General features: G+C 53.4%; 1 protein-coding gene across 2 annotated transcripts in view; it reads left to right on the top strand.

Moving 5' to 3' along the window:
* LOC108921964 (leucine-rich repeat transmembrane neuronal protein 4-like) overlaps positions 1-7,530 on the top strand; it is a 63,175-nt gene extending 55,645 nt beyond the window's left edge. For both annotated transcript variants that reach the window (XM_029259579.1, XM_018731762.2), the window contains exon 3: positions 6,292-7,530. Coding sequence is in view for 1 of the 2 variants with exons in the window: in XM_018731762.2 (XP_018587278.2) it covers positions 6,292-6,516 (225 nt within the window). In the remaining variant the exon portion in view is untranslated. The remainder of the gene's footprint in view (positions 1-6,291) is intronic.
* The last annotated feature ends 3,781 nt before the right edge of the window (positions 7,531-11,311 follow it).

Consider the following 11,311-nt stretch of genomic DNA (forward strand, 5'->3'; position numbering starts at 1 on the left):
ACACCGAAACACCTTCGCCTGTGTTTGCAGTGCAGTCCGTCGCTTCGTCGTTTGTCCGCTCGGGGCTCTCGCTGTCAGCCGTTCTTCGGCCAGTGATTTTCCTCATTGCGTAACGCTGCGAGTCACGTGACGTCTCGTGTTGCCTCCTCATTTACGTGACGCATTGATGTGAGCGCGCACTAATGAAGGCCTGTAGCCGAAACACATCCGTGCTTCGGCTTCCTGTGTCTACATCTCCTACGGTAACGTACACCGTTCTCGCTGAGAGCTCTGCTCCTCTCTGCACTTGAACTCCTCTTTTTCATGTCGTTTAATTCGGTTGATTCTGAGAATCAGCAGCTCGGTCGAGGTGATGAATGAAGAGTCCAGTGAGTCGGAGCTGAAATGTCCTGGAGGGGTCCAGGCCCGCATTTCGGGGAAAAATGAAACAAAGACCTTTTGGGGAGCTTCCTGTGCCGTGTGTGTGTGTGTGTGTGTGTGTGTGTGTGTGTGTGTGTGCGTACGCACCCTTGCGTGACACAAATGGGTGCTTTACGAAAACACACCCATTCTGTCCTCATGTTTCATACCCTTCCTGCCGCTGTCCCACTGAACGTGAAAGTGGTGCGAGGAGGTATGAGAGGACCTCGCTGCGGACGGAACAGCGATGGTCCATTTGGTCATCTTGGTCATCATGCTCATCCTCATGGCCTGCTTGGGGTGCTGGTCTCCTTCTTCCCATCATTTGCACCATGCCCAACCAAACACGCGGAGGGTGCGCTTCCTTTCACTTTGTATGTATGGAGACAAATCTTTTGTTAGAGAGCAAAGATGAAAGTGTAATTGTTTCAATCAATCACTGCTTAAGTACTGAATACTAAAAGGGTTTATGAACCTCAGCTACTTTGTATCTGTTTTTGATGCGCATGGAGACAGGTATCCCTTTGAGCAGTTTATGAACATCCCACCCGTTCCATGACAAACCGAGCTATTGTGTACATTCCCCACGTCCTCACGGTCACCCTGAGCCTCAGCCAATTACAGCCATTGCTGAATGTCAATAAAAACAACGGAAAGAGCAGATTCACAACTATGATTTATTCATTTATCTGACGCTTTTCTCCAAAGCCATTGATGGTGTTAAGCTGTTTACAGTTATTTACCCATCTCCCCACACAGCAGGGTCATTTTTACTCCACCAATTCAGGGTAAGTACCTTGATTCAAGGTCCTACAGCAGGAGGGGGGTTTCGAATCAGGGTCCTTCAAATGGTAAGCAGCACCTCAAACCACAACACCCACTGCTGCCTGTGTTGATGGACCAAACTTTAATTTGTGTTCAGACGATGTCGTGCTGAATGCCTTTTGGGTCAAGTTCAAGTTTTATGTGTCACATACACAACCGCTCTTAGTACGGCATCCAGTGAAATGCTTCTCCGACTGTCCGTGATACAGACTAATAGTAGCGATAATAAACAAAGGCGGTACAAATAAAGTAGAAATTAGAATCATACTACAGAAATATTAAGAATATATAATGATGAAAATAGCATAAAATAACTAAAGTAAGAGAAAAAATATAGTGGTCGAAAAATGTGGAATAATATAGAAATGTAATAAAAATGTATTAGCTATATAGGGCAAAATAGAATGTATTTGAGAAGAAAAATGCAATATGTGTCCAATACACACACACAGTCTGAAACCGAATGTCCCAAGCGGGGTCGTGGTGAGCCAGAGCCTAACCTGGCAACACAGGGCATAAGGCTGGAGGGGGAGGGGACACACCCAGGACGGGACGCCAGTCCATCTAGAGTCCAATATTAAAGGTTAAATAAGAAAAAAGTGCAATGTGTGCAATGTTGTGCGGAGAAAAAATCGATGGGGGAAGAGATGGTGTGTGTGTTGGCTTCGACTCTAGCTCAGTCTGTGTGCAGTTTGCATGTTCTCCCCATGTCATACTGTTTTTTCCAGGTGCTCTGGTTTCCTCCCACAGTCCCCTCTAAATTGCCTGTTGTGTGTGTGTGTGTATGTGTGTGCGAGAGAGAGAGAGAGAGAGAGATAGACTGCCCAATGACTGACTGACTGGTGTCCAGTCCAGGCTGTGCCCTGTCTCACCCCCTGTGCTTCCAGGATAGGCTCTGGAGCACCGCGACCCTGCTACTGGCAGCGAATGTTTGTTGACCCACCTGAGCCTAGTCCCACATTAGACCCCGGGACCACAGGAGAGTTACGCCCTCCAGAATTGCCCCACGCAGGTCCCAGAGTCAAGGAGCCAAGTCGGATTCCGTGGTCAGAGCCGAGAGCGAGAGCCCACAGTCGGGACCGAAGAGTCGGGTGCCATAGACGGTGTCGCTCGCTACATCTTCCGACCCTCGACGCTCCACGGGCCAAGTCCAGCTCTCAACGGCCCAATAACCCTGATTAAAGTGGGAAGGGTGCTGCTGCTGCTGCCACCGCTGAGCCAAAAAGCCTTTTATTCTTCAAATATTCATCACTCAGCTGCAGATATAATCCTATTTTTGGCACGGGGTTGGTGGGGGCAGTGCCCAGGATGGAGATGAGTTTACCAGAAGCAGCAGGATGAGGCTCTTCTTCTCATGCTGCTTTCCTTGAACTGGCCACTACCTTCAGGCGTGACCTCCCCGGGGTCGCCACAGAGGGTTAGGGAAGCGGTGCACTTTAGGTCTGAGGAAACTTACGGCTCCTAAGTGAGCGGCAGTGAAGGAATGATGGAAACATCCCTTTGCACAAAGAACAGCTGGAGTGTCATGAGAAACCCTCCGGTGAAGGACCAGGGCAGTGACCAAGGCACCACCGGTCCCATGAGCACCTTGCGAGGTGATGATTTCACCTATTTCTCATTTCACAAATCGGGCCCTTTGGGAAGCGCTCGTGCCGCGGTGGAGCTCTAGGTTCCATCGGCTGTGAGACGCGATAACCAGTTTCCCCGGAATCCCGCGGCAAACACCATCGAAGGTCTGTCTGCTGGATGCTGCCGAAATCCCGGATTCCGTCCGCAGCACCAAATACCTTGTCCTCGTTGCCTCGCTCTCCGATTAGGCAAAAGTGCCACTAAGCCCATCGTCTCGTCGTTTTATCATGTTTGTGCGGCTCAAAGCGGCGTCGACCCCCCGCTGCCCCATCTGATCTCTTTCCACGAGTGGAAATGAGTCTCTTTGTGAAGCAAATGTCTAATAACGTGACAAGCAAAGGATAAAAAAATTCACACTGTGTAGACAAGCGTGCAAAATGAAAACATTTCTCCGTAGAAAAGTGTGAGTGTCCCAGGGAGGCGCCGTCCCGCGGCACTCGGACACCGATCTCAGGTCCGCTGGGCCAAACCGGACGTTTCCTTCCCTCCCGATTCGCAGCCAATGCGTTCGGATTCACCGCGGTCCACATGCATTCATTTAGCTGACACTCGTGTACCGCGTTCGGCTACGTGCGCTCATTTACCCATGTGTGCAGCGGGGTCATTGTTACTGTACTGATTCGGGGAAAGTACCTTGATCAACGGTACTATAGCAGGAGGAGGGATGCCAGCCTTTGACCTTCAGCTGCAGTGTGGCTCTTCTAACTACTACGCCCCCTGCTGCCCCAATTGGCAGTCCATGGTAAAGGATGGCGTGTCCTGCGGGGGGCTCTAGGAATTCCCACAGGCGCTGTGACTCTGCTCACCACAGGGAGACTCGGTCGAACCCGATGCTTCTTTCCGGCCCCCTTGTTTTTTCCCTCCCTGGCAGGTTTGGGACGCTGTCGGATGGCGGTTCGAAGGTCGGGACCAGAGCCTCACTAAGACAGATCTGCTGAGGTTCCATCAGCTCCGTGACGACAGCACGGACATTGTGGGGGCGCTGGCCCAGGGGTCCGACAAACGCACGTGGGTCTTGATAACACGGGAGTTATGTCATATCCATGTTCAGGGGTTCCCCCCTGCCAGAGTGTGTGAATGTGTCGGGTGAAATGTGGGCGTGTGTATTTATCTCAGAGTTCTTGATGGATTTACATAAGGTGAGATGTGTGTGTGTGTGTGTGTGTGTGTCCAGGCTTTCGAGTGAACTCGCTAAAACGATCAGAAGTTCATATCGCTTAATGAATACGAAGCAGTGGAGCGTGAAGCTGAAGGAAGCTGTGAAATTTGTGATGTAATGAGCACTTTCCACCTGATGGAGCCGAGCTGCTCTGGGGGGCGAGGGGGGAGGCCATTCGCACACGGGGCAAAGCCTTTGTACCGCGAACGAGGCCCGGGCGGTGGGGTCCGAGCCGGAGGGATGCGATCCAACGCCCTGTCTGCTGCAAAGTGTCCCACGCACACTGTGGTTTTCAGCTTTCTTTTAATTTCTCAGTAACGGGGAGGCAGCAGAGAAAGAAGTGCCAACACTGGGGGGGGGGAAATTAGACAAAAAGCTTAAAATGGGTCGTCTTTATGGCTCTGCAGTCACTGCAGGGTAAGATGGTGCTCATGTCGCGCTTGATGTCGTTCGCAAACGCAGCACAGCTTTTCTCTTGCTGAATTTGCTCTTTCAAATAGGAAATTCTGCCCGAGAGACAAGGGGACTGATCAAACGGTGTTCGTTTCCCAGGTTCGAATCCCTCCTCCTGCTCACGTCCCCTTCATCGTGGTACTTAGTGTGAAGTGAAACAGTAAAAATTACCCTGCTGTATAAATAATGATCTTAACATTGTAGAACTGCTTTGAAGAAAAGGATCAGGCAGATAAATGAGCGTAAATCAGCGTAAAAACGTTTTCTGTCACAGCACCGTAAGTCACCGGAGCCAAATGAAGGAAAACAAATGACTTTCTGTCCCCTGATCAGTGTTACGAAAGAGGAATCTTTGCCTCGAGAAGCGAGATTTAATTTTGTCTCTTAACAAGACACATCTCCTCACGTGTCATTTACACGACACGCCAGTCAATAGGTTATGATGAACTCATGTACCGTGGTACATGTGCACAGTTTTACCCTGCTGTACTCTGCTGTTTTAATCTCGACGAGGGACTGTAGATCACAGCTCACCGAAAGACAGGAAACCCTAGAAAACAGTGAATTGTGTTGTGTGTGTGTGTGTGTCTGACCCGCTGTGAAACACTTGAGCACTTTATGGAAAGACGCTCATTTTAGTCATGTCCTACGGGGCACAAAAGCGCTGAGGGGTGTGGGGGGGGGGGACCCGATTCCGTTCGCGGTCCTCTGGCTCACTGATGACCGGGAGGTGATGCTTCGACCCCACAGGGAGCCCGTCGCACCCAGCGCACCCGTCGGCCTTGAACCCGATGCACTCGGACCCTTGAAGGATGAAGCGGCGACACGTTGAAATTTTGCTTTTTGCTGCTTCTCATCCTTCTGCTGCACTGTGTCTGTTGCGCCGGCTGTGTGTTCCGTGCGTATTGTGTTCTGTGTACCTCACTGCCACAGCCATGCCATCAACATAATCAGACACGCCTGGGACCTGGCAGGATATAAGGCAGAAGCAAACGTAGAAGGACGCGGAACCTTGTTCGCCGACAGCTCGCTCGTTTCGAGTCAGCCCGCTTCTCGCTTCTGATCCTCGTTCCCCGTTCCTAGCCGACCCGCCCGAGTCCTTCTCCGAAACCTCTTCCCTTCCTGCGATCTGATCCGTGTTCTCGCGTTTGACCCGTCGCCTGCGTTCACCGACCACGATTCTGGATTTCCCGATAAACGACGTTTGCGGTCCGAAGACCCAAGCCTGTCCCTGACTACGGTTCCTGTCCAGCCCCTAAATAAACTCCCGTGTACTCCGCAATTGAGTCCGCCTTCTCCTTCCGGACGAAAACGTGGCACTCGCGCTACGAACACGTGACCTGTGGGTTTTTTATTTTTTCTGAAAACATTTGATGCCGGTTTACTTATTTTTAACGGCCTTTTCTCCACCCGACTGTTTATCGCAGTTTCGCAACAGGTTGAAAATGTAGAACGAGCTGCAGTTCCACTTTCCGCCATTAGTTGGCAGCAGCAAACACTCAGATAGAATTGAAACTGAGCGGCGGGGTCTGCGTGTGTGCGCGTGCGTTTGGGGGGCGGGCACAGTTTCAGAGAGCTCTGCGGAACCGCCTTCATTCGGAGTGTTTTTAATTCGGAGAATTTTTCATCCGCTCTAGCTTTACGTCACCGTTTTACCCTCCGTGGTGCTGTTTCCCCTCGGTAGACTCCGAGTCGACGTAACAAACAGCTTGAGTTGTCCCCTGTCGCGTTAGCGAGCGGAGGGACGCGTGCGTTTCGCGCGAGTGCTGCGTACCTGAGCGTGCAAAGACCCCTGTAACCGCTGTCCACCTTTGTGCCCCTCGCAGGTTCCACACCAGGTGAGCGCGCTGACGTTCTACAGGTACGAGCAGCCGATGATGGACTACTGCCAGGCCCACCAGCCTTTGCACCTCAACGTGGGCTTTGAGGGCCCCCCCCAAGGACCGGAGGAGCGGGGGCCCCGCGAGCGCGGCACGGCGAAGACTATCGCCCCGCCCGCCGGGCCCGCTGCCCCTCTCCCCCGTCCCCTTCCCCGGACCCCTCCGCAGTGAGGCCCCCCCCCCCCCCCCTGCGGGGTCCACCTCGCGGGAAGCGACACGGAAGCGGGAACGGACTGGCGCGGACCCTGCGTTCGGAGCGCCCGGAGACACGGAGACGGTCCACGGTGTCCCGGCGAAGGCCAGAGCGCCCCCCCCGCCCCCCCCGCCCCCGAAGGCTGCACCTCTCTCTGTGTCCACATAGTGTGTTAGCACTTCCTCCTCCATGCAGACACTCGCCGGTTCTGTGACACCTTTATTTGGGAAAGTTTTTTTTTTTCCTTTTTTTGCAAATTGTTGAAAAAACCCAAGTATTGAGAAACGATTCGGTTTCTGCTCCTTCACTTGTTCCCTGAGCTCCACGCGGCACATTTCTGAACAATTAACGTAGGAATTCCCTCAGTGCTTCGTAGCTCATGGAAATGTGCAATAAAGCCAAGCGGGAAGGAAGAGAGACGCAGGAGGAGCGGACGGCAGATGGACGCCTTCCCGAAGGTCTCCTAGCGGCGCCCGCAGGCGGCGACCGCGGTAAATCACCCTGCAGGTCTGACTATAGAACAGAGGGAGTCCGCTCTGTTATGTTGCCGGGATTTCGCTATAAATGATGTACGATTCACTTCTTCTGTTGTGGTTTGTTGATCTGCAACAATGGCTTGTATGTCTCACCAAACGACAAGTATCTGTATTTTTTCTGTGTGTTTTAATGCTCTGTTTTATACACTCTGTTGCTTTTAAAATACCGCGCTGTTTCATTATGACTCATTGCACGTCCGCTCCTACACGATGCGTATTTCTGTTTACCGCGGTCATCTCTTCGCTCACGTGGGCGCGTGCCCCCCCGTCGATGCGCACTGGCTCCTGCTGCTACGAGTCGTCGCGCTGTGAACTCCTCAAGACACACACATTGTCCAGTTTATCTCGATATTCGAAACTGCGCTTTCTTCGCTCACCTTCTTTCTAAAGTTCCGTCCGCAGCGGAGCGGAAAGCCACCTGCGTTTACCCTCCGAGCCCATAGGTGGCAGTAAAGAGCCCCGACACGCGAGAGGAGGGAACCGCCGCCCTTCGATTCGGCGCCACGGAGTTCGCAGCTCGCGTCCAATCGGCGCGAACAACTTTGCGCTTTTCCCTTAGCGAACGATGAGCACCGAATAGGAGAGAATGTACTGCTGTTTCCAACGAGTTCAAATGATCTTCACTGTGTCTCAAAGTTAATTAAAATACTGAAATATTAAGTATTTCTTTTATTATGGCTATATGTGAGATTTGTACGCAAAATAGTAAACGGAAATAAACGAAGGGACGACTGTGCAATGAAGTGGTAAAAGTCACTGTGGAGTTAAGAGCACTTGTGCAAAGATGACGAGTATCTACTCACTTCCGCAGCAGGGTCATTTTAAGTGAGTAAATCAGGGTAAGTACCTTACTCAAAGGTACCACAGCTGGAAGTGGGATTTGAACCCATGACCTTCAGGCCTCCAGGCACTGTTTCTAAGCACTGCTCTCCCAGGCCACATGTTAAGCAGACTTCCAGCCTGCAGGAGTACCCCACAAAAACGCAGTAAAACACAAACGTGGGCCGTCTTCGGAGCCTTTCGGGGCCTTCGAGGGCTGGTCCGCTCTTCTCGGGAGAGCTCGCTATTTAGAAACGCTCGTTTTGCCGTTGCCTCGCTGCACGGAACACACTGACACACACCCGCACTCCCACACTGCTCTGTAAAGAGCTCGATGACCGTTGGCGATTGAGGTGCTTCGCTTCCTGCCACCCACTGACCGATCAGAGAGTCCTGCCCGCGTCCCCGGGGAGGCGAACCCGAGGCACCAGCAGCCCCGGGTGATGCTTGTGTCGGCCGCCTATACGGCGCCTCCCCCGCCTCGCCCGCCTCGCCGCCTTTACCCAGAAGGCTGTGCGTCCGGCTAGAAATCCCGGGAACAGGTGGCTGGGGGTCCCAACTGGTCGACCCGGGGGATTGGACCTCATGCCAACGCATTTCTTGCTCCAGGGAAGGAGGCGAACGTTCAGAGGCATTCGAGGGACAGCAGCGAGAAGGACCGTGAAACACAGTGGTCCTGTAGCTGTGCGACTGAAAACACACGTGTTCCACAGAGCGGTCTTATTCTCGGTGTGTGTGTGCGAGTGTGTGTGTGTCTCTCCGCTCTAGAGGTGAACGCACAATTCCATGTGAGGTTCCTCACCCCACGTCCCACAGAGTGTCTTCATCAAAGGCTGCTGTGTACAGCGGCGCTCGGTTCCGAGACGTCTGTGTATCCGCACACGGACCAAAGGCGGACGCCCCTCGCTCTGTACCGCGGTACACACTGCAGTACGTGTACTTTATGTCTAAAAATATACGTTTGTCACAGTAGGAACTCGCACATTCCTTTGGAAAAGCAGGTGAACGTGAGTGTGTGTCGGTGTGCGAGAGACGAGAGCGCCGCCGCTCTGCCCTCGCACTCCCAGCAGTGACGCAGCGGTCGTTTCTCTTCCTGCTCCCTGTAACTTCGCAGAAAGGAGCGTTCCGGTCGAACCGCAACCGACGTCTCCTCTGTGACGACGTCCCGCGCCGCGCAGATGGGTTCTTCCCACCGTCGCGCGTCGCATACAAGCCATCTTCCCAGCATGCACTGCGTGCAGCCGTCTACCTTCCCAGAGTGCGTTTTGCTCCCGTTGTCAGGCTGCCTGACCGCGGTAAAGCGGTGAAGCGGACGGTGCCCCCCGAAGTTCAGCGGACGTCAGCGGAACCTGTCTGCCAAAGTGCGTCCGCACAAAAAAACGTTTAAGTGTGTGTGTGTGTCCCGTGACCTTTGAATTCACACGCAGTCGTTGCCTCTTCCCCGTGGAATGAAAGGCTGCGAGAGACGAGGAATTTGGGATATTTGAGCTCTTTAATAGCGGCGCAGTTTGCACTCTTTGTAGGCCATGTGACTCACGCACCGCATTCCTGCACGCTCTGCCGCCTCCGCTGCGCTCCATCGGCAGACTGCGTCGCTCGGGTCCCATAACCAGCTGCAGCTCCACACGTCTCCACGCGTCTCCGTTGTGCCGCGTGGATGTTTACACCTGCCGGGGGCGAAGGGAGCGAAGGCCTGAGAACCACAGTGTGGGCTGTGACCCCTCATCCTCTGGCCGCATCGCCAGCGTGTCTCCTTCTTTAACGCTGGGTCTTCGGAGGCTTCAGCAGCGTCTCCGTTGGCGACGGGAGACAACAAACTGCGGCTGTTCTGCGAAGAACCCGGCCCTCGTCGTCGGTTCGCCGACCCCTGGCAGCGATGCTGCTGGAAGGTGTTGTGCGTCTGTGTGTGTGTGTGTGTGTGTGTGTGTGCCTGTGTGTGCTCGTGTCTATGACTGGTGCTCACTGGGCCATGCATGATTAGCCACACAGACATGTGGGTGTCTGCCCTTGTAGACAATGTTAAAGTGTGTTTCACACGCCCTGCGAACCTAAGAGTGTGTGCACGTGACTGCGGTTCTGCCCCGATTCTCCTTTTGAACATTTCTCACAGAGGAGAGATACACCCCTCATATGAGCGCTTGACAATCACTGAACAGACATACTGTAGGTGCTCTAAGGAGATCTGTGAACACGGATGTAACGTGACTGTTCGATGTCCGCTCGGCCTGCGTGGAGTTTGCGTGTCTGAGTGGGTTTCCTCCGGGTGCTCTGGTTGCCTCCCACACTCCATAGACATGCTGTTCAGGTGGGTCACAGAGAGAGTGTGTGTGTTCCACTGATGTATGGATGAACGACCCACTTCCGGCAGTGTAAGTCACCCTGGTAAATAAGGTGCGGGCTGATAACACTACATAGAGTTCACTGGAAGTCGCTTTGGAGAAAAGCATCTGCTAAAAGAGGTAACGTAAACATAACGTATAACGCAGCTACAGCACGGTTCTCACGGACAGCCAACATTTGCAAAAGACACCTGCCTTCGTTCAGCTGCTTCTCGTCAGATGGTCCATGGTTTTTACCCTGCTTTACCGCCGCAAGATTCTCTGGTTTTACATGTTCCCACAGGTCCCACGTTGGTCTCGTTCACTGCAGGTCCCGACACAAACGGAATGTAGCCGCACGCAACGCTCACAGCGTGTGCTCTGTATTGATAGTCATCGCCGCCATTACACACCCTGCTCTGCAGGCCTCTGTCGGCGCTCTGGACCCCGAGCCTGGAGAGTGCAGCGCCGGGGGACGTGAAGCCGCCCTCGGAAGCTTCTAGAAGAACGCTGCCGCACACCTCTTCGAAATGAATCGCGGTCCTTCCGGACGATGAACGACATCCCGGAGATGTTTGAGCGTAACACCCGAAAGCCCAGCAGCGCACGTCAGCGCAGGATCCTCATGGAGGCACCGCGAAGACCTGGGGCTGTTCCGCTGTCCGCCATCAGTCCCTCTCTGTACCGCAGTATTCTGCAGGAAACTGTGAGAGCACCTGTCCAAAGAGGACCGTGATCCCGAAGAGGTGGGGAACCGGTGGCCCGACTCTGTTCCACGTGTGGCAGAGAGTGTGTGTGTGTGTGTGTGTGTGTGTGTGTGTGTGTGTGTGTGTGTGTGTGTGTGTGTGTGTGTGTGCACTTCCCTTCCCTTCACACACCTTCCGCTGTCTCACTGTCTGAGAGCTGTGTGTCCCATGTGCTCACACCATGACACACACACACACACACACTCACACAGCGCCACACTGATCTGCACTGAGGACTGAATGAAGAGCGGGTGCAAACATGCAAGACCCTTTGGTCTTCAGGGGCTCCACTGTCTGTACCCGCATTCAGAGCACCAGTGTGGTAAAATGTAAGTATTCTCTCTTTCTTGGCCT

Source organism: Scleropages formosus, chromosome 17 (assembly GCF_900964775.1).
Source record: "Scleropages formosus chromosome 17, fSclFor1.1, whole genome shotgun sequence".
Classification (NCBI taxonomy): Eukaryota; Metazoa; Chordata; class Actinopteri; order Osteoglossiformes; family Osteoglossidae; genus Scleropages; species Scleropages formosus.